This window comes from Macaca nemestrina, chromosome 7 (assembly GCF_043159975.1).
Source record: "Macaca nemestrina isolate mMacNem1 chromosome 7, mMacNem.hap1, whole genome shotgun sequence".
Taxonomy (NCBI): Eukaryota; Metazoa; Chordata; class Mammalia; order Primates; family Cercopithecidae; genus Macaca; species Macaca nemestrina.
In genome coordinates this window covers 150,208,045-150,232,060 of record NC_092131.1, presented here as the reverse complement: position 1 = coordinate 150,232,060, position 24,016 = coordinate 150,208,045, and the positions used below count along the sequence as shown (strand labels likewise).

The 24,016-nt window shown below is 43.7% G+C and overlaps 1 protein-coding gene across 2 annotated transcripts in view; it reads right to left on the bottom strand.

Annotated features, from left to right (window-relative positions):
* Positions 1–23,149, bottom strand: part of LOC105490296 (LEO1 homolog, Paf1/RNA polymerase II complex component) — a 40,275-nt gene extending 17,126 nt beyond the window's left edge. Inside the window, exons 1-6 of one of the 2 annotated variants that reach the window (XM_071066839.1) lie at positions 22,731–23,149; positions 11,146–11,901; positions 7,489–7,593; positions 5,729–5,823; positions 4,988–5,133; positions 3,191–3,275 (exon numbers count right to left, since the gene is read on the bottom strand). In XM_071066839.1, the coding sequence (XP_070922940.1) occupies positions 3,191–3,275; positions 4,988–5,133; positions 5,729–5,823; positions 7,489–7,593; positions 11,146–11,901; positions 22,731–22,788 (1,245 nt within the window). In that variant the 5' untranslated portion in view covers positions 22,789–23,149. The remainder of the gene's footprint in view (positions 1–3,190; positions 3,276–4,987; positions 5,134–5,728; positions 5,824–7,488; positions 7,594–11,145; positions 11,902–22,730) is intronic. The other variant, XM_071066838.1, reaches the window with a different exon arrangement.
* Between the last annotated feature and the right edge of the window lie 867 nt (positions 23,150–24,016).

The following is a 24,016-nucleotide window of genomic DNA, read 5'->3' as shown; positions in this document are numbered from 1 at the left end:
TCAATCCTAAACACAGCTGCTCCCAGTCCCAAGGAGATCGTCTGCATCTCCACTCCCTTAGTTGCAAATGTCTGTGCAACCGGGTCCTAATGATTCCCCCTTCCGGTTTTTCCTCTTTCCCTATTTATTCCTCACAAATAGCTATAAAGTATGCTGACTGAATAACTCCGTAATATTCATGAATTAAATATGATGTCATACCTGAAATTTGTTTCAGAATAGTCTGGGGAAGCTGGGGTGGGGAATATGGAGATGACAAAAGATTGTTAACTTGACGACTGTTGAAGTGGGTCATGGGCACATGAGAGAGTTCATTATACTGTTCTTAATACACTGGCTATGTTTGAAATTTTCCTTAGTAAGGAATGAAAACAAAACAATCTGTCACTATTCCTGTCTTCCCTCTCATACAATAGGTTGGCCACATATAAATACACAAATATGCCAGGCGTGGGGCTCACACCTCTAATCCCAATACTTTGGGAGGCTGAGGCAGGCGGATCACCTGAAGTCAGGAGTTCAAGACCTGCCTGGCCAACATGGTGAAACCCCATCTCTGCTAAAAATACACAAAAATTACCCGGGTGTGGTGGCACGTGCCTGTAATTCCAGCTACTCGGGAGGCTGAGGCTGGAGAATCGCTTGAACCCGGGAGGCGGAGGTTGCAGTGAGCCAAGATTGCGCCACGGCACTCCAGCCTGGGCGACGACAGAGCAAGACTCAATCTCAAAAACAAAACAAAACAAAAAAACGAATAGGCCATTATTAATCGAGAAGCCATTCTAAAAAAATGCTTCCTATTATATAAAGTGATTCAAATAGTAATTTTTCTATAATAGGACACATTGCTAGGTCCTAATCTATCGGGATGAAGGACACATAATAGTATTTCTGAAGACAGGGGAATCTCAGAGAGGTACATAAGCTGTACCTGGTTCCATGGTTCCTTGTTCTTAAAGAATTAACTACAACATGCTTTAAGACTGGTCAGCCTATTCTTAAACATCATGCAAGAAAATAAGGGTCCAGGGTTATTTTCTATCACACACCAAGGTTTTAAGACAACAGTTTATGTTAAACACCAATATTTTATAGTCTGATGCACTGAAATTTTAGGGTGAAATACATATTTATAAATTTTTTTTTTTTTGGGGGGAGACAGGGTCTTGCTGTGGCACACAGGCTGGAGTGCAATGGCACAATCACAGCTCACTGCAGCCTCAAACTCCTGGGCTCAAGCAATCCTCCCACCTCAGCCTCCTAGAGTAGCTGTGACTACAGGCACGCACCATCTCTGCCGGCTAATTTTTTTTATTTTTAGTAGAAACAAGGTCTTTCTCTGTTGCTCAGGCTGGTCTCAAACTCCTGGGCCAGTCTTCTCACCTCGGCCTCCCAAGGTACTGGGATTACAGGTATGAGGCACCATGTCCAGCCTTATTTAGGAAGTTTGATACCCATACTAGCATCTGGTATCACATGGTCTAAAAATATAATAGATATATTGATACAAGCCTAAATCAATACATCCATATGTCCCAAGGAAATAATATTAACAGATGGGCTAATAAACAGAGATGAGTAGATGGGTGGTAGAGGGAGGACAGGAAAAAAAAAAAAAACAGTGTAAGCACTATATCTGTTGACTCTGTGACCCTGAACAAATTCTTGGCATCTGTTTATCTCAATTTTCTTATTTGATTTGCATTTCCATTAAGAGGAGTAGTGAAGTCTACTGAAAAGTTTTTGGATAGAAACCATCTTATACCAAGGTTATTTAGGTAGTTGTTAATCCACCACATTGAAGAGATGGTACTATTAAAAATATAAAAATTCAGCACCTACAAAATGCCAGACTATCCCTTTCTAACAATTTAATACTATTTAAGGTACCAAGGCCGGGTGTGGTGGCTCACACCTGTAATCCCAGCACTTTGGGAGGCCAAGGTGGGTGGATCACCTGAGGTCAGGAGTTCAAGACCAACCTGGCCAACATTGTGAAACCCTGTCTCTACTAAAAATACAAAAATTAGCTGGGCATGGTGGTGCGCACCTATAATCTCAGCTACTTGGGAGGCTGAGGCAGGAGAATCACTTGAACCCAGGAGGCAGAGGTTGCAGTGAGCCAAGATTGTGCCACTGCACTCTAGCCTGGGTGACAGAGCAAGACTCCATCTCAAAAAATATATATATACCCACTGGAAAATAAGAAATTTATGGGAAATCCTTCAGATTTAAGAACTGAAAATGCATAATTCCAGTTTCAGTATCATGCATTCAACCACCTCTTGTTCCCTTGTACAACTCAATTCTAAAACGTCTACTTGGCCAAGTGCAGTAGCGATCACACCTGTAATCCCAGCAATTTGGGAGGTCAAGGCGGGAGGATCACTTGAGCTCAGAAGTTCAAGATAAACCTGGGCAACACAGCTAAGACCTCATCTCTACGGGAAAAAAAAAAAACAAAAGCTGGGCATGGTGGCATGTTTTTTGTAGTCCCAGCTACTCAGGAGGCTGAGATGGGAAGATACTTGAACCCAGGACATTGAGGCTGCCAAGAGCTGTGTTTGTGCCGCTGTACTCCAGCCTGAATGACAGAGTAAGACCACGTCTCAAAATAAAAAGATGAAACTTCTACTCAACCTACAGCCTCCTTACTTAAAAGATTAGAGGCCCTCCTTGGATAGTGTGACCAGATGGTATGAGGTATCAAAGAGAAGCATTAATGGGAATTTAGTACAACAAATTTTCTCCTAATAGTCAACAAAAGCAACCAAAGAACACAGCCATATAGTGAAGTGTTAGGTGAAAAAATCACTTTTTTTTTTTTTTTGAGACGGAGTCTCGCTGTCTCCCAGGCTGGAATGCAGTGGCTGGATTTCGGCTCACTGCAAGCTCCGCCTCCTGGGTTCACACCATTCTCCTGCCTCAGCCTCCCGAGTAGCACAGGCACGCACCACCATGCCCGGCTAATCTTTTGTATTTTTAGTAGAGACGGGGTTTCACCGTGTTAGCCAGGATGGTCTCGATCTCCTGACCTCGTGATCTGCCCACCTCAGCCTCCCAAAGTGCTGGGATTACAGGCTTGAGCCACCGCGGCCTAAAAAAATCACTTTCAAAAGCTCAAGTTTCAAGTTAGTTCTCCAGGTTTTACTTTATAAAAGAAAAAAAAGGAAAAAGCATGAAATGGTACCTTTAATTTTAACCTGGTTCTACCTTCTTCATCCAGCATTTCTTCATCTTCAAATTCATCTTCATAATACTGAGGATCAAAAGGTCTACAAATTGTTTTCCAAATAAACTATTAATCATATTTTATAAAGAATATTACTGCTATGTAATAACATTATTAATAAATACCATTATATCAAAAAATCATAATATAATTTTTGAAATCATAATGATCAATATCTTCATGCTTAACTTCAAGGAAGTAGTAATTTTACTTTTCTCTTTTTTTGGAGATGAGTTTTGCTCTTGTTGCCCAGGCTGGAATGCAATGGCACGATCTCGGCTCACTGCAACCTCCACCTCCCGGGTTCAAGCGATTCTCCTGCCTCAGCCTCCCGAGTAGCTGGGATTACAGGAATGTGCCACCATGCCTGGCTAATTTTGTACTTTTAGTAGAGACAGGGTGTTTCTCCATGTTGGTCAGGCTGGTCTCAAACTCCCGACCTCAGGTGATCCACCCACCTCGGCCTCCCAAAGTGCTGGGATTACAGGCGTGAACCACCATGCCCAGCCAATAATTTTACTTCTTAAAACTTGTTGTTAATACATATTGCTTGAAATAAAGTACAAGCAAGGGTAAATATTCAAAATATCCTTTCTTCTTATTATGTAATTCTGCCAAAGAATAGGCAACATATGCTCTAGTTTTCCACATCATCGTGCCTGTGGAAAAAAATTTTTTTAAAGCACAAGAGTTTGAATAAACTTAGTAAATAATACCCATCAAACACTGTCTAATTGTCCAAAACCATTACCTTTTCTATACCAACAATAGTTGCTACAGTGGGCACTGGCTTTTTTTTTTTTTTTTTTTTTTTTTTTTTTGAGACGGAGTCTCGCTCTGTCGCCCAGGCTGGAGTGCAGTGGCCGGACCTCAGCTCACTGCAAGCTCCGCCTCCCGGGTTTACGCCATTCTCCCGCCTCAGCCTCCCGAATAGCTGGGACTACAGGCGCCCGCCACCTCGCCCGGCTAGTTTTTTGTATTTTTTTAGTAGAGACGGGGTTTCACTGTGTTAGCCAGGATGGTCTCGATCTCCTGACCTCGTGATCCGCCCGTCTCGGCCTCCCAAAGTGCTGGGATTACAGGCGTGAGCCACCGCGCCCGGCGGCACTGGCATTTCTCTAGCAAATTTCATCACTTTCAATTTCAGCCTTTTCAAGGTTGTACTACTTAAAAAAATATCTTGAAGACCTGTGGTGTCTGTTAATTCATAAGAAAGTATCAAACTGCTCAAAACAGTTATAGCATTAAAAGCCTCCCCTACTCAAGCCTGTAATCCTAGCACTTTGGGAGGCCGAGACGGGTGGATCACGAGGTCAGGAGATCGAGACCATCCTGGCTAACAGGGTGAAACCCCCTCTCTACTAAAAAATACAAAAAAAACTAGCCGGGCGAGGTGGTGTGCGCCTGTAGTCCCAGCTACTGGGGAGGCTGAGGCAGGAGAATGGCGTGAACCCGGGAGGCGGAGCTTGCAGTGAGCTGAGATCCGGCCACTGCACTCCAGCCTGGGCGACAGAGCGAGACTCCGTCTCAAAAAAAATAAATAAATAAAATAAAATAAAATAAAATAAAATAAAATAAAAGCCTCCCTACCAATACATATTTTTTCTATCTCAGGATGTGCTTGACTAATTTTTTCAGAGATACATGATCAATTTTCCATTTTTGTGATTTGTAAACTCAATGCGAAATAAGAAAAATAAACATTCTATGTATTTCTATTCAACATCCTGAAAAAATTTTAATGGATTTCCTTACCTGGGCTCTACACTGAGAAAGTTGGGCAATTTAACAAAATATAAGTCATTTCCTAAATCAGTGTTTACTTTGGGTATTTCTACTTCTATTCTGGTCTCAGGAATTGGCTCCTCTTCCTGTTGATCCTGAGGCAATCCATTTTCATCCTAGTGAAAGAATCAGAAGTTTGGAGCTTGATGGGAGCTTAGAAATGGCTCCCTTCAACCTCCACACTTTAATTACTCTGGGGTGCAAGAAACATCATTACATATCACTTTAGGACTAAAGAAGCCCCCAGTCCCCATCCGAACCCACCCACACACAAAATGAGAAACAAGATCAATTTGGATACCTCAGTTCAAGAAACTATCTCCTTTATGATAAATCTATCTTCCAAACACTCATCAACAAAAGTGTGAAATTAACACTTTAATATGAAGTCACTCTATCAATTAAAACCAGAGAAGATTATCAACACAGCAGACACTTCTTGGCATGAGCAAGAAAAACATTCAAGTCAATGGTTCTCAAATCAGAAGTCCTCACAGTTCAGTCCCCTAAGGCATGACACCAACCTCATGTTTGGCAATTTCCATTCCCCTTATAACCAAGAGCTCTCTACATAATGAAGAAAGTCATCTGTTCATTGTATTTTTGTACTAGAATTCAGTTATCAACTTGCTTTCTTAGAATAAAGGAGACTCTTCACCTTTGAAACTTTATACTTGGCCTTGAATAAGTTCATGTTAGTAATTGACTTACAACAGGCTGTCCTGGAGTAGGTGGTTTGTCTTCTCCATCACTCCCTGAAGAGATATCATCTGCACCTCCAAATAGATCCATGGTTCCACCATTATCTTCAATGCAGAAGGAAAAAGGCATTAGTGTTACTATCTGTAACTAAGGTTCTTCACAGCTCATCACTTCGGCACATTCCCAAGGTTTCTGGACCAGCATCAGAAAACCACCCAAAACATAATGCTGAGCCTGGCTCTCAAAAGACCCAAAAAGACAGTGTGGGGAGAGGGAAGGGGGCAAATCTAGTGAAAGGCAAGCTGCACAGGAGGCACTTATTTCTCCTTTCATTTTCACCATCCTTGTTCTCCCACCTTCCTTTATTCCCCAGGAGCCCAAATGTTTCCTACAGTCTAGATGCTCAAAGTTGGGGCTGAAGCACTCCACAGACACCTATTTTCCGTACGTCTATCCGAGATTCAAAATTACAGTCCAGGCACAGTGGTTCACGCCTGTAATCCCAGCACTTTGGGAGGCCAAGGCGGGTGGATCACTTGAGGTCAGGAGTTTGAGACCAGCCTGACCAACACGGTGAAACTCCATCTCTACTAAAAATACAAAAATTAGCCGGGCGTGGTGATGGGTGCTTGTAATCCCAGCTACTTGGGAGGCTAAGGCAGGAAAAAGGAAGCTGCCACACCTGGCTGGTAGAACTACTTTCATCCTTCCAACTTATAATACCAGGTGGTGGTGGTGGTGGTGGTGGTGGTGGTGGTGGTAGGTGGTGTTGTTGCTGTTGTTGTTTTGAGACAGAGTCTCACTCTTGCTCAGGCTGGAGTGTAGTGGTGTGACCTCGGCTCACTGCAACCTCCGCCTCCCAAGTACAAGCGATTCTCGTGCCTCAGCCTCCCGAGTAGCTGGGACTACAGATGCATACCACCTCGCCCCGCTAATGTTCTGTATTTTTAGTACAGACAGGGTTTCACCATGTTGGCCAGGCTGGTCTTGAATTCCTGGCCTCAAGTGATCCACCCACCTTGGCCTCCCAAAGTGCTAGGATTATAGGCGTGAGCCACTGCACCTGGCCAACACTGGGTTTTTATGAGCTCTTCATCTAACTCACAGCTCAAAGAATCAGTTTCTTCATCTGTTAAGAACTTAGGAACAAAACACTGAGACTGTCATCATTCAAACTGAAGAATGGACATTGTAACCTCCACCCCAATAAGAAGGCCAGCCCCCTAATAATGAATTCACTCTAACTATAAACAGACTGGGCGCAGTGATTCACACCTGTAATCCCAGCACTTTGGGAGGCTGAAGTGGGTGGAACACTTGAGATCAGGAGTTCAAGACCAACCTGGCCAACACAGTGAAACCCCATCTCTACTAAAAATACAAAACATTTAGCCAGGCATGGTGGTACGTTCCTGTAATTCCAGCTACTCAGGAGGCTGAGGGAGGAGAATTGCTTGAACCCAGGAGGCAGCAGTTACAGTAAGCTGAGCTTGCGCCACTGCACTCCAGCTTGGGTGACAGAGCGAGACCCTGTCTCGGGAAAAAAAAAAAAAAAAAACTACAAAGAAGCAAGTTCTTATTCAACTAATTAAGCATGAGCAGCTTCTCATAGCTATATAACTTCTCTGGGTACACTGAGTGTATCCACACTTTTTCTGTGGGTCTTGCGATCTGGGATAAACACACTCAGGGTTAGAAATGCACTACAATTAAATGCAGAAAGGTATGGAAATATACATATATATATAAAATAATAATAATAGGGGTACCTTTTGGCACCTCAGTGTCGCTATCCACTTCTGAATCAGATGCAATTGCATTCTTGCGTTTCATTCGTAAAACTTCATCTTCACTATCACTGCCTCTTGCAGATTCTATAAGGGTAGAATTAGAAGTTCTGCATAATCAGTCAACTTAGTTGAATTTTGTGTTTTAAAAGCAATATTGGAGATAAACAAATTGTGATACACCCATACAATGGATTACTACTCAGCAATAAACAGGAATGAACTACTGATACATGTAACCAACTGGATGAATCAAAAATGCTATATGCCAAGTTAAAGAAGCCAATCTGAAAGACTACATATTTACTGTATGACTCTATTTATATGACATTTTCAAAAAGCCAAAAGTACAGTGACATAAAAGGCACCAGCAGGTGCCAGGGTTTAGGGGTAGCAGAAAGATGTGACTCAAAATGGATAGCATAAGGCAGTTTTTCAGGGTAACATCTATTCTGTATCCTGATTGTGATGGTGGTTATACAAATCTATAGGGATTTTAACATGAATAGAGCTGTACATGCAGAACCCCCCTCCCCCGCCAAAAAAAAAATCAACTCTAGTGTGTGTTGATTTAAAAAATAGAATTCTTAAAATAAATACTGGTGCCAGGCATGGTGGCTCACTCCTGTAATCCCAACAATTTGGGAAGCTGAGGTGGGTGGATCACTTGAGGTCAGGAATTCAAGACCAGCCTGGCCAACATGGTGAAACCCATCTCTACTACAAATACAAAAATTAGCCGGGTGTGGTGGCGTGCACCTGTAGTCCCAGCTACTCAGGAGGCTGAGGCAGGAGAATCGCTTGAATATGGGAGACGGACGTTGCAGTGAGCCAAGATCTCACCACTGCACTCCAGCCTGGGCGATAGAGTGAGACTCTGTCTCAAATAAATAAATAAATACTGGCTTCTGCAAATAGAACAACTTGGTAGAAATGAGAAAAGTAGCACTAAAACTTATTATCAAATTTACATAAGACAAATTTCAGAGAAAAAAAGTTAAAAATATTAGAAAGGAACTGACATATATATCATTATTTCTAGAAGGTCCAATTGTTTACATAAAAACTTCACAAAAATCAGTGGAACCACTGCTGAACTAGTAAGAGATAAGCAGGATGACCAGCTACAAGGTTCCCTACTATGACCCTGCCCTTGACTTGGTCTGCTAGTATTTGGGATGTAGTACATGAGCCTTAAAGATTGTTTCTGATAACAGTAAAAACAACCCTACTTTTGGCCAGGCATGGTGGCTCTTGCCTGTAATCCCAGCACTTTGGGAGGCCAAGGTGGGCAGATCACCTGAGGTCAGGAGTTTGAGACCAACCAGACCAACATGGTGAAACCTCCTCTCTACTACAAATACAAAAATTAGCTGGGTGTGGTGGTGCATGCTTGTAATCCCAGCTACTCAGGAGGCTGAGGCAGAAGAATTGCTTGAACCCAGGAGGTAGAGGTTGCAATGAGCTAAGAACGTGCCACTGCACTGTAGCCTGGGTGACAGAGACTCCGTCTCAAAAAAAAAAAATGATGAGTGGCCGGGCGTGGTGGCTCATGCCTGTAATCCCAGCACTGTGAGAGGCCGAGGCAGGCGGATCATGAGGTCAGGAGATCAAGACCATCCTGGCTAACACGGTGAAACCCCATCTCTACTAAAAACACAAAAAATTAGCCAGGCATGGTGGCAGGAGCCTGTAGTCCTAGCTACTCGTGAGGCTGAGGCAGAAGAATGGCGTGAACCTGGGAGGCGGAGCTTGCAGTGAGCCGAGATCGCGCCACTGCACTCCCAGGCTAGGCTGGGCAACAGAGAGAGACTCCATCTCAAAAAAAAAAAAAAAAAAGGATGAGTTCATGTCCTTTGCAGGGACATGAGGGACATGGATGAAGCTGGAAACCATCATTCTCAGCAAACTATCACAAGGACAGAAAACCAAACACCACATGTTCTCACTCATAGGTGGGAATTGAACAATGAGAACACTTGGACACAGGATGGGGAGCATCACACACCAGGGCCTGTCGGGGGGTTGGGGGCTGGGGGAGGGATAGCATTAGGAGATACACCTAATGTAAATGACGAGTTAATGGGTGCAGCAAACCAACATGGCACATGTATGCCTATGTAACAAACCTGCACGTTGTGCACATGTACCCTAGAACTTAAAGTATTAAAAAAGGCCAGGCGTGGTGGCTCACGCCTGTAATCCCAGCACTTTGGGAGGCCGAGGCGGGCGGATCACAAGGTCAGGAGATCGAGACCACGGTGAAACCCCGTCTCTACTAAAAATACAAAAAATTAGCCGGGCGCGGTAGTGGGCGCCTGTAGTCCCAGCTACTCAGGAGGCTGAGGCAGGAGAATGGCGTGAACCCGGGAGGCGAAGCTCACAGTGAGCCTGGGGGACACAGCCAGACTCCGTCTCAAAAAAAAAAAAAAAAAAAGGTATTAAAAAAAAAAAAAGCCTCTACTCTGATTTAGTTATTCAAAACTTACTGCAGTCCCATAGTCTACACAGATCTATATTCATCTCTGGAAATATGCTGCCCTCCTCTTCTAATAACACCAAGATGTGGTTTTTGAATGCTGTCCTGTGAGGTGTGTGTTAGATGCTATTTAAGCTGAGAAGATAGGATCAAAATATAATTAATATAATCAATCACCTATGGAAATGAAGCAATCCAGGTATCACTTCAGGAAGACTTCAACTCAAGGTAACTTTTATATAATACAAAGAAATATGATCTCTAATTTTTTATACATTCTATATGAAGAATGTGTTAACTTGAGCAGAATAGTCTAAATGGCAATGATAAAAGCAGGGTCCAGGACCACAGTTCAGGTGTATGCCTCCTGTAGTCTTTAGGGAATGGGTGCTCTAATCCTAGCTCGTCTCTGTAGGGTGAGGATACGCACATCAATCTGTCTTGGCTCAGTGACACTGTCCACTAAGATCACCCAGCCATGTTTGTACTTTCTACATATTATACTCCCCAGGCAACCTCCTGATTATTATAATTTGGCATCTACTGTAGATTTGCCCCTGGGGAAACATATGATGATAAGGGAGAAAAAACTGAGCCTCTTGAAACAATTTTGCAATTCGATTTTATATATTAATATCTTGTAAATTTGACTAGTTTGAGTAAACTCCTTAGAGCTTGACCATCTCTGGATGATCAAATTTTGGATCTCAAAAAGCTGAACGGCAGCAATGGTGCCCACATCTCGGTACAGCTGCTCTGTGGGGGGGACATTTCAATGGGATTGTTTTTTCCCAGGCTAATCTATTCTCTCACATGAGGCATGCTCTTCAGTTATCCACAGAAATGGAACCAACTTAACTCATTACGTAGCTCTTCTTACACCATATCCCTCTCTCTAAGACTCAATTTTAAGTCCTCTTTAAATTGTTTTTCCCCAGACCCATCAATGAACAAATGGAAGGGAAAGCAGTAAGAAAGAATAAGTAGATTAGAAAGATTTAAAAGAAGCAAAATGTATTCTAGAGTTAGAAAAGTTTGAAAGGGAGGGACAGAAGGGAAAAAACAGGGTAACAAAGACGGGAATGAAAGAAGACTAAATGGGTCCCTGCTGTGGCTGAATGCTTCTTTCTGAGCCATTCTGGTTCTCATAAATGTATTACCTGATTTATGGTCCTGTTCCTCTTCATCATCTGAATGCCTGTGTTCTTCATCTGAGGCCTGTGGCCTTTCATCATCAGAATTTTGCATTTTCTCCTCATCAGACAGCTGTGGTTGTTCTTCATCATCAGAATTCTGTTTCTCATCATCATTATCAGAAGCTACTGGCTGTTCATCATCAGAATTAGCCTTTTCCTCCTCAGATAGCTGCTGTCTCTCATCATCGGAAAGCTGAGGCCTCTCCTCATCATCTGTGTTCTGCATTTTCTCATCGTCGTCAGAATTCTGCAGCTTATCTTCATCAGATCCTTGTGCCCTCTCCTCATCATCAGAATTTTGTATCTTTTCATCATCTGACTGGTCACTTTTATCTTCTCTGCCCCATTTTTCATCATCTGAATGTGCTTTTTCAGAGCCTTCTGCTTCTGAGTGATGGCTCCCTCCATCAGATCTGTGACCTTCGTCTTCATCATCATTAGGGGCTTCTGATCCACTGTGCTGATCTACATCTGAGGGGTCATTGTCCTCGTGGTCCGAACGCTCAGAGGCTTCTGATCTATTGTCTGATCTTTCAGAGTGATTATCACTACCACTGTGATGTGAAGTTCCCTCGTCCTCACTGTCATCTCCAAACAGTTCCTTATTACTTGGTTGTCCTGAATCACCTCTTTCATCCTGATCACTTTCACTTCCAGAGGCATTACTGCCAGAGGCAGCATTCTCTTGATCAGAATCTGAGTCAGATCCAGAATCAGAATCTATGGGATCATGTAAACATAGGATAACATCAGCAAAAAAAGGCAGAGTAAGGCAGTCCCAAAGTCCATCCCAACATAAAAGCAATAAAGAAACTGGCAAAAAACTGTTAGAACTAACATTCTGAGGCTGGGTGTGGTGGCTCACGGCTGTAATCCCAGCACTTTGGAAGGCCGAGGTGGGCAGATCACCTGAGGTCAGGAGTTCGAGGTCAGCCGGACAAACATGGCGAAACCCCATCTCTACTAAAAATACAAAAATTAGCCGGGCGTGGTTGTGCACGCCTGTAATCCCAACTACTCAGGAGGCTGAGACAGGAGAATCACTTGAATCCTGGAGGCGGAAGAGGCAGTGCCACTGTACTACAGCCTGGGCAACAGAGTGAGACTCTGTCTCAAAAAAAAAAAAAGAAAAGAAAAGAAAAGAAAAAGAAAAGGAAAAATACAATAACTAAAATCAAAGAGTCACTAGAGGGGCGCAACCAAAGATTTGAGCAGGAAAAAGAAAGAATCGGTAAACTTGATAACGTCAATTTGACTGTCCAGTCTGAGAAACAGAAAGAAAAAAGAATAAAGAGAAATGAACAGAACCTAAAAGATTTATGGGACACTTAAGTTATACCATTGTATGCATAATGGAGTCTCAGAAGAAGAGAAATGGGCAGAAAAAATTGTTAAATAAGTAATAGCTGAGGCCAGGCACGGTGGTTCACACCTGTAATCCCAGCACTTTGGGAGGCCAAGGTGGGCAGATCACTTGAGGTCAGGAGTTCGAGACCAGCCGCGCCAACATGGTAAAACCCCATCTCTACTAAAAATACAAAAGTTAGTTGGGTATGGTGGTGCAAGCCTGTAATCCCAGCTACTTGAGAGGCTGAAGCAGGAAAATCACTTGAATCTGGGAGGTGGAGGTTGCAGTGAGTCAAGACCACACCGCTGCACTCCAACCTGAGTGATAGAGCGAGACTCTGTCTCAAAAAAATAAATAAATAAACGATAGCTGAAAACCTCCCAAATTTATGAAAAATATAGATCTACACATCCAATAAGTTCAACAAATGACAAGTAGGATAAAGTTAAAGAGGTTCACACCTAGATATACTGTTATCAAACTGTCAAAGACAAAGAAACAATTCCAAAAGCAGCAAAAGAGAAGCAGTTCATCTGATATGAGGAACCCTCAATAAGAGTAACAGCTGATTTTTCATCAGAAACCAAGGAAGCCCAGAGGCAACCATAAGAGGACACATTCAAAGTGCTAAAAAGACTGTCAACCAAGAATTTTATATTCAGTACAATTATGCTTCAAAAACTAAGGTGATATGAAAGACAAAAGAAAACATAAATTGGACTTCCACAAAATGAAAAACTTTTGTGCAGCAAAGGACGTTATTAAGAAAGTAGGCCCGACGCAGTGGCTCATGCCTATAATCCCAACACTCTGGGAGGCCAAGCTGGCCAGATCACCTGAGGTCAGGAGTTTGAGATCAGCCAGGCCAACATGGTGAAACCCCGTCTCTACTAAAAATACAAAAATTAGCCAGGCATGGTGGTGCACGCCTGTAGTCCCAGCTACTTGGGAGGCTGAGGCTGAAGCAGAAGAATCACTTGAACCTGGAAGGTGGAGGTTGCAGCGAGCTGAGATCACGCCACTGCATTTCCAGCCTGGGCGACAGAGTGAGACTCCATCTCAAAAAAAAAAAAAACGAAAGTGAAAAAAACAGCCTACAGAATGGAAGAAAATATTTGCAAACCATGTATCTGATAAGTGTCTACTACCCAAAATATACAAAGAACATTTATAACTCAACAATAGAACCAATTTTTTTGTGTTTTTTGTTTGTTTTCTTGGAGACTGAGTCTCTCTGTATCCTTCAGGCTGGAGTACAGTGGTCAATCTTGTTTCGCTGCAACCTCTGCCTCCCTCAAGCGATTCTCCTGCCTCAGCTCCCGAGTTTATGGGCACATGCCACCACACCTGGCTAATTTCTTTCGTATTTTTAGTAGAAACGAGGTTTCACCATGTTGGCCAGGCTGGTCTCGAACTCCTGACCTCAGGTGATCCACCCACCTCAGCCTCCCAAAGTGCTGGGATTACGGGAGTGAGCCACCGCACCCGGCCTAAAACCAATTTTTTAAAACAGACAGAGGACTTGAATAGACATTTCTCCAAACAAAGTTACACAAATGGCCAATAAGTATATGAAAAGATGTTCAATGGTCGGACGCAGTGGCTCACACCTGTAATCCCAGCACTGTGAGAGGCCGAGGCAGGTGGATCACCTGAGGTCAGGAGTTTGAGACCAGCCTGGCCAAAATGGCAAAACCTCATGTCTACTAAAAATACAAAAATTAGCAGGGTGTGGTGGCAGGCGCCTGTAATCCCAGCTATTCAGGAGGCTAAGGGAGGAGAATCGCTTGAACCCGGGAGGCTAAGGCAGGAGAATCGCTTGAACCTAGCACTTTGAGAGGCCCAGGCAGGCAGATCACCTGAGGTCAGGAGTTTGGGACCAGCCTGGCCAACATGACAAAACCCCATCTCTACTTAAAATACAAAAATTAGCAGGGCATGGTGGCGGGTGCCTGTAATCCCAGCTACTCGGCGGCAGACTGAGACTCCGTCAAAAAAAAAAAAGAGGTTCAACATCATTAGCCTTCAGCAAAGTGTAAACTGAAACCACAATGAGACACCACTTGATAACATCAAGGATGGCTATTTTAGAAAGAAATAAAAACTTAAAATAACTGTTGGCAAAGATGTGGGGAAAGGGAACCCTGGTGCATTGCTGGTGGTAATGTAAAATGGCTCAACCACTATGGAAAACAGTTTGGCTGCTCCTCAAAATATTAAAGATTTACCATATGACTCTGCACTCCTACATAATACCCTCCTCCCAAAATTAAAAACAGGCACCCAAACATGTACATGAATTTATTGGTTTATTTTTTTGGAGACAGAGTCTCACCTTATCACCCAGGTTGAAGTAAAGTGGCACAATCTAAGCTCACTTCCAACCTCTGTCTCCCGGGTTCAAGTGATTCTCATGCCTCAGCCTCCTGAGTGCCTGCGACTACAGGCAAGTACCACCACACCTGGCTAACGTTTTGTATTTTTAGTAGAGACAGGGTTTCACCATGTTGCCCAGGCTGGTCTTCAACTCCCCAGCTCAGGCAAATCCGCCTGCCTGAACCAAGAATGTTTACAGTAGCACAATTCAAACAACCCAAAGTCCATCAATAGATAAATGGATTAACAAATTTAGGATATATACATTCAATGGAATATTATTAAGTCATTAAAAATGAATGAAGTACTGATACAAGCTACAATGCCTTGAAGACATTATGCTAAGTAAAAGAAGCCAGACACAAAAGACCACAATGCATGATTCAATTTGTATGAAATTCCCAGAACAGAGAAGTACAGAAACAATAGCAGACAGGGGTTGGAGGAAGGAGCATATGGGGAGTAAGTGCTTTATGAACACAGTGTTTTATTTGGGGGTGATGAAAATAACAACTAGATATATGTTGTCTACAAGAGACTCACTTTAGAACCAAATACACAAACAGGTTGAAAGCAAAAGGACAGAAAGATATTACATGTAAACAGTAACCAAAAGACAGCTGTAGTAGGTATACTAATATTAGACAAAACAGATTTTATAACAGAAATTGTTACAAAAGACAAAGGATCATTAAATCCATCATGAAGATATAATAATTATAAACACATATGCACCTAAAAACAAAACCAAGAGAAATGAAGGGAAACATAGACAGTTCAACATAATAGTCAGAGACTTCAAAGATGGATAGAACTGGCCAGGCATGATGGCTCACGCCTGTAATCCCAGCACTTTGGGAGGCCGAAGTGGTCAGATCACTTGAGGTTAGAAGTTCAAGACTAGCATGGCCAATATGGTGAACCTCGTCTCTACTAAAAATACGAAAATTAAGCAGGTGTGGTGGCACACACCTATTGTAATCCCAGCTACTAGGGAGGCTGAGGCAGAAGAATCACTTGAACCTGGGAGGCGGAGGTTGCAGTGAGCCAAGATCACGCCACTGCACTCCAGCCTGGGTGACAGAGCAAGACCCTGTCTCAAAAAAATAAAATAATGGATAGAACTGCTAGATTAAAGATCAATAAACACAGGACTTGAGCAACACTATAAACCAGTTAGACATAACAGACAATCAATAGGACGCTGCATCCAACAATAGCATCTTCCCAAGTGCATATGGAACATTCTCCAGGATAGACCATGCTAGGATACAAAACAAGTCTCAAACATTTTAAAAAACTGAAATCATACAAAATACATTCTCTGACCACACGTGAATTAAAATTAGAAATCAGTAACAAAAAGAAATCTGAAAAATTCATAAACTTGGGGAAATTAAACAACACACTTTAAAACAACTAAGGACTCACAGAAATCACATGGAGGGCCAGGTGCAGTGGCTCACACCTATAATCCCAGCACTTTGGGAGGCTGAAGGGGGCAGATTGCCTGAGTCTAGCAGTTCGAGACCAGTCTGGGCAAAATGGCAAAACCCCATCTTTACTAAAAATACCAAAAAAAAAAAAAAAAAAAGAAAAAAAGAGAAGAAAAAACATAGCCAGGCACAGTGGCATGCACTTGTAGTCCCAGCTACTCAGGAGGCTGAGGTGGGAGAATCACTTAAGCCAGGGAGGTTGAGGCTTCAGTGTGCCAAGATCGCGCCATTGCACTCCAGCCTGGGCAACCAGAGAAAGACTCTGTCTCAAAAAATAAAAAAATAAAGAAATCGCAAAGAAAATTAGGAAATATTTTGAGACAAATAAAAATGAAAACACAGGCCAGGCACAGTGGCTCATGCCTGTAATCCCAGCACTTTGGGAGGCCGAGACGGGCGGATACAATGAGGTTAGGAGTTTGAGACCAGTGTGGCCAGCATGGTGAAGCCCCAGTCTCTACTAAAAAACAAAAAAATTAGCTGGGTGTGGTGGCACATGCCTGTGGTCCCAGCTACTCAGGAGGCTAAGGCACAAGAATCACTTGAACCTGGGAGGTAGAGGTTGCAGTGAGCCAAGATGGTGCCACTGCACTCCAGCCTGGGGGACAAGAGCGAGACTTCATCCCAAAAAAAAAGAAAAAAGAAAACACAGCATACCAATACATAAGGAAACATGTTCTGTGCTCCCAGAGGTTGGGGGGAAAAAACTTAAGGATACAATGAAAACAGTCCTCAAGGTGCTCAAAAAAATTAGGCTGGGCATGGTGGCTCATGCCTGTAATCCCAGTGCAGTTTGGGAGGCTGAGATAGGTGGATCACAAGGTCAGGAGTCCGGGACCAGCCTGGCCAACATAGTGAAATCCCATCTCTACGAAAAATACAAAAATTAGCCAGGTGTAGTGGCACGTGCCTGTAGTCCCAGCTACTCAGGAGGCTGAGGCGGGAGAATTGCTTGAACCCGGGAGGCGGGGGTTGCAATGAGCCGAGATCATGCTGTTGCACTCCAGCCTGGGTGACAGAGTGAAACTCCATCTCAAAAAAAAAAAAAACAACAACAAAAAATATATATATATACATACACATATATATCTGTAAAAATCTTTGTTTAAAAAAAAAAATCTCAAGTCAATAACCTAACCATTCATTCACTTTAAGGAATCAGAAAAAGAAAACTAATAAACTGAAAAGAAAACTAAACCCAAAACAAGCAGAAAGAGGGAAATAATAAATTAGAGGCCAGGCACGGTGGCTCACGCCTATAATCCCCAGCACTTCGGGAGGCCGAGGCGGGTGGATCACCTGAGGTCAGGAGTTCAAGACCAGCCTGGCCTACATGCTGAAACCCCATCTCTACAAAAATACAAAAATTAGCCGGGCGTGGTGGCAGCCACCTATAATCCCAGCTACTCAGGAGGCTGAGGCGGGAGAATCACTTGAACCCAGGAAGCGGAGGTTGCAGTGAGGCGAGATCATGCTGTTGCACTCCAGCCTAGGCAACAGAGCGAAACTCCATCTCAAAAAAAAAAAAAAATTAGAGTAATGATAAATGAAATAGAGAATAGAAAAACAATGAAGAAAATTAATTAAACCAAAAGTCTGTTCTTTGAAAACATCAAAAAACAGACAAGGCTTTGGCTAGAATGACAAAGAAAAAAAAAAAAAAGAAAACTAAAATTACTAAAATCAAGAATCAAAGTGAGGACATTACTACCAACTTTACAGGAATAATAAGGATTATAAGAGAATACTAGGCCGGGCGCGGTGGCTCACGCCTGTAATCCCAGCACTTTGGGAGGCCGAGGCGGGCGGATCACAAGGTCAGGAGATCGAGACCACGGTGAAACCCCGTCTCTACAAAAAATACAAAAAATTAGCCGGGCGTGGTGGCGGGTACCTGTAGTCCCAGCTACTTGGGAGGCTGAGGCAGGAGAATGGCAGGAACCCGGGAGGCGGAGCTTGCAGTGAGCCGAGATCGCGCCACTGCACTCCAGCCGGGGGACAGAGCGAGACTCTGTCTCCAAAAAAAAAAAAAAAAAAAAGAGAATACTATAAACTACGATATACTAACAAATTAGACAACTTAGATGAAACTGATCAATTCCTAGAAACACGCAAATTATCAAAACTGATTCAAAATGGAATAGAAAATCTGAATAGACCTATAACCAAGAGTTTGAATCAATAATGGGAAATTTTCCACCAAAGAAAAGCCCAAGACCAGATGCTTTCACTGGTAAATCCTACTGAATGTTTTTAAAGATTTAACACCTATCCTTCTCAAACTCTGCCAAACAACTGAAGTGAAGGAACACTTCCTACCTCATTCTATGAGGTCAATATTACCCTTCTACCACAGGCAGAACAAGACATCACAAGAAAACTACAGACAAATTATCCACCAAAATAGAGATGAAAAAACCACTTAAAAAATACTCCCAAATCAAACCCTAAAGCATATTAAAAGAATATATACCAAGCTGGGTGAGGTGGCTCACACCTGTAATCCCAGCACTTTGGGAGGCTGAGGTGGGCAGATCACTTGAGCCCAGAAGTTCAAGACCAGTGTGGCCAAAATAGCAACATCCCACCTCCACTAAAATTACAAAAATTAGCTGGATGTGGTGGTATGTGCCTGTAGTCCCAGTTACTCAGGAGGCTGAGGTGTGAGGATGGCTTGAGTCCTGGAGGTAGAGGGTGCAGTGAGCTGAGGTTGCGCCACTGCACTCCAGCCTGGGCAACAGAGCAAGATCCCGTCTCAAAAAAAGAGAGAGAAAAAAAAAACGGAATATACATCATGACCAAGTGGGATTTATCCTAGTATTACAAGGGTAGTTCAATATCTAAACATGAATCAAAGCGAAACACTATATAAAGAATAAAGAAAAAAATCATGTGATCATCAACGCAGAAAAAGCATCTGATATCCAACACCTTCTCTTGATGCCATTCAACAAACTAGGAACAGGAGTGAACTTCCTCAACCTGATCAAAAGCATCTACAAAAAAAAACTCACAGATAACATCATATGTAATGGTGGAACCCTAGATGGTTTCTTCCTAAGATCAGAGACAACACAATGATGTCTACTGTCACCACTCCTATTCAACATTTCACAAAAAGTTCTAGCTGTGGCAATTAGGCAAGAAAAAGAAATTAAAAGCACACCAATTGGAAAGGAAGTAAAACTGTCTCTTTCATAGATATGGGTTTTTTTTCTTTTTTTTTTTTTTCAGGCAGGGTCTTCCTCTGTCACCCAGACTGGAGTGCAGTCGTGTGATCTCAGCTCACTGCAACCTCTGCCTCCCCGGTTAAAGTGATTCTTGTACCTCACCCTCCCAAGTAGCTGGGACGACAGGCGTGTGCCACCACACCTGGCTAACTTTTGTCTTTTTATTAGAGACGGGATTTCGCCATGTTGGCCAGAATGGTCTCAAACTCCTGACCTCAAGTGATCCACCCGCCTCCACCTCCCAAGATTTTTTTTTAAGAGACAGGGTCTTGCTCTGTTGCTCAGGCAAGAATGTACTGGTACAATCATAGCTCACTGCAGCCTTGGACTCCTGGTTCAAGTGGTCTTCCTGTCCTGGCCTCCCAAAGTGCTGGGATTACAGGTGTGAGCACCCAGCCAACATGATCTTATATATAGAAAATCCTAAAGAATACACACACACACACACACACACACACACACACAAAAGAAGATTACAGCTCATACATTCAGCAAGGTTGCAGAATATAAGATCAACATACAAAAATCAGTTGTATTTCCATACACTAGCATTAAATAATTCAAAATGAAATTATGAAAACCATTCCACTTGCAGCCAGGCGTGGTGGCTCACGCCTGTAATCCCAGCACTCTGGGAGGCTGAGGCAGGCTGATCACCTGCGGTCGAGAGTTCGAGACCAGCCTGGCCAACATGGAGAAACTCCATCACTACTAAAAATACAAAAATTAGCTGAGCATGGTGGTGGGCGCCTGTAATCCCAGCTACTCAGGAGGCTGAGGTAGGAGAATTGCTTGAACCTGGGATGCGGAGGCTGCAGTGAGCTGAGATCGCGCCATTGCACTCCAGCCTGGGCAACAAGTGAAACTCAAAAAAAAAAAAAAAAAGAAAAAGAAAAAAGGAAAGAAAAAGAAAACCATTCCACTTCCAATAGTATCCCGTAGAATAAAATACTTAGTAATAAATTTAACCTAAGAAATGCAGGACTTATACAATGAAAACTACAAAACATTGTTGAAAGAAATTAAGAACTGGCATATTTATACATGGAAGCAGCATGCTAGGCCTAGGTAGAAGTTCTACTCATTGTTAAAATAAGAGTTATCGGATGTAGTCTGGGCACAGTGGCTCACGCCTGTAATCCCAGCACTCTGAGAGGCCGAGGCAGGCGGATCACAAGGTCAGATCGAGACCATCCTGGCTACCACGGTGAAACCCCGTCTCTACTAAAAATACAAAAAAAAAAAAAAAAAAAAAATTAGTCAGGCGTGGTGGCCAGCGCCTGTAGTCCCAGCTGCTCAGGAGGCTGAGGCAGGAGAATGGCGTGAACCCAGGAGGTAGAGCTTGCAGTGGGCCAAGATCGGGTCACTGCACCCCAGTCTGGGCGACAGAGCAAGACTCCATCTAAAAAAACAAGAGTTATCGGATGTAGTTATTTTCCACAACTCCCACAGACCAGGGAGATAATGAAATATGCTAGGCATAAAAGGAATCATATACATACAATCTTCAGGACCAAGAGCAATCTTCAAGGATAGCATACCAGATTTGGAAGTAAATCCTGGAAGAAAGTCTCAATGGACTTACAAGAAGGTAAAACATGAAGCCCAGAGATGCAACCAGCTCCACTCCTCACCTCCCTATACACCGAGTTTGCAATGTAACAGCACTGCAGGGTACACCTTATGAAACTATTGTTTCTACTCATCCAGTTAATCAATTATGTATTAAGCACTGATGTAAGCTGGGAGGTAAGGGGATCATCTTTTCATTGTGCCCTCAAAATCAGCTGGAACACAATAGGGGATCAACACTTATCAAATTAATTCATAACTTCATGGAAATTAGCCATGGGAGGGTTCACATAGAACTGTGCCTTGAAGGGTGAATGGGATATACACAAGTAAAAATGAGGAAAAAATGAAAACATGAGCAAAGGTAGTGGAACAAGAGTTAGTATACGGAGCTCTGTATTTCCACACTTATCCTGACTAGCATCTCCTGGATACCCATCCCTGTAAAGCCTTCACACTAGAATTTAGTTCTCTGTACCTCAACCTAGTGCTGCCTTCACTACACTCTAGAAATGATGAATAAATTGGAGTTGGAGAAAATGGAGGAGGAAAAAAAAAGAACCACCGAACAATGCATTTTACTAAGGAAAAAAGGTACACAGATACACTGCTTGGAGCCTAGAGGGTTGCAAGAATTCTGAACTTGGTCTTGGGTTCTTTCTCACTTCAAATAGCTCCTATTCATATTTCAAGTGCCCGTAGTCTCAACTACTTGAAGGCTGAGGCAGAAGGATGGCCTGAGCCCAGAAGTTCAAGGCCAACCTGAACAACAGAGTGAGATCCTGTCTCTAAAAAAGTAAACTTTAAAAAAACACCCACAATCCTGTGCCAGAAATACTTCCATGCACCATGCACATACACTAATTCATTCATTTCATCAACAAATCCTTCATTCCTCCTCTCTGCACACAGACCCCATGCACTCCCCAATCTAACATCACAGACTCCGGAAATTCTGTAGTTCCTGTACAAGCTCTTAGAGAACATATACTCTCCAATGTGAAACATCTATCTGTAATCCCATCCCATTATCCGTCCCAGACCCCTCATTCAGACATCTCAAGCACCCTATCACACCATGCTTTGGTTTCATTCAAGAGGGCATTCTGAGGTCCTCTGTAAATTCGCCTACCCCATCCCATATTCCTGCATTCATTTCCATTCATTCACAAACAGCTCTTACTCTGCGCTGGCCTGTGCAAGGCAAGGCGGAACAGGACTCCAACGTTCCTACCCGCGCTGCGCAGGCTCGCCTGCACCTCCACCACTGCCCTGCGCCCCCTTCGCTCCACAAGCTCCCAGGCACCATCAACTCCACCGACACCCAGAGCCTCGAGGCGCAGACTGTGTCTGACTCTCCATCCCGCCCGCCGGAGGAGGATGGCACCTCCGGGAGTGCAGGGGGCGCTGAGGCAGGAGTGGAGGAAATGCCACCTCTTGCCCGCGGCGCCGCAGCCTCCACGGTTGTCTGGCTCCCACAGCGGAAGGCCTGCCACGCACCCATCCTCCGAAGCCCAGTGAACCCACCTTTACGCTCAGCTTCGCTGTCGGCGTCGCTCCCGAAGAGGTCCTCCATATCCGCCATTGTCGCTCACGTCCGCTGCTGCCTCGGCTGGGGCAGCTCCCGGCCTCTCTTTACGGCACGGAACCACCGAAACACGACAGTGTCGCAAAGATTCGCTGAAGACACTCTTTTCCTTCTGTGACCTAGTTTTCGCTTGCCCAGTGAACCTAGCCTCTCCCGGGTGTGTATGGTATACAAGCCAGGCCTTTTCGTCAATGTCTGTTATTTGCCAGGATTCTTACCGGGGGGCGGGGCGTCCTGCGTTCGGATGTGGGTGCGGGTGCGGATGGTTTGGGCGGTGACTGGGGCTCCCTGGGGAAGGGTCTCTGGCTGGATTAAACCTATCGCGAGTCAGGCCTGAAGCCCTTTGTTTCTTACTGAGCAGCTATTCTCCAGTTGTTTCATCCCAAACCCCTTCACCCTCTTAAAAACTGTTGAGGACGCCAAAGAGCTTTTGTTTACGTGGGGTACAGCTATTGATATTTACGGTATTCTTACTAATACGGTAATAAAATTTTAAGTTAATTCATTTAAAAATAATATCCATGTTAACAAATAGCTTTTTTAAGCTTTAAATGACCATTTTTTTGGCCGGGAGCGGTGGCTCACGCCTGTAATCCCAGCACTTTGGGAGGCGAAGGCGGGCGGATTGCCTGAGCTCCTGAGTTGGCGACCAGCCTGGGCAACACAGTGAAACCCCGTCTCTACCAAAATACAAAAAATTAGCCGGGTGTGGTGGCGGGCGCCTGTAGTCCCAGCTACTCGGGAGGCTGAGGAAGGAGAATAGCTTGAACTCGGACGGTGGAGGTTGCTGTGAGCCGAGATGGTGCCACTGCAGTCCAGCCTGGGCGACTGAGCGAAACTCCATCTCAAAAAATAAAAATAAATGAAAAGACCATTATTTTCTAAAAAATATTTAGGCCGGGCACGGTGGCTCACGCCTGTAATCCCAGCTCTTTGGGAGACCAAGGTGGGCAGATCATCTGAGGTCAGGAGTTCAAGACCAGCCTAGCCAACATGGTGAAACCCTGTCTCTACTAAAATACAAAATTTAGCCGGGCGTGGTGGCACATGCCTGTAATCCCAGCTACTCGAGAGGCTGAGGCAGGAGAATCACTTGAAACCTGGGAGGTGGAGGTTGCAGTGAGCCGAGATGGTGCCATTGCACTCCAGCCTGGAGACAGAGTGAAACTCCATCTAAAAAAAAAAATTTTTTTAGAAGAGTGGAATTGTTTTAGTTTTGAAAATA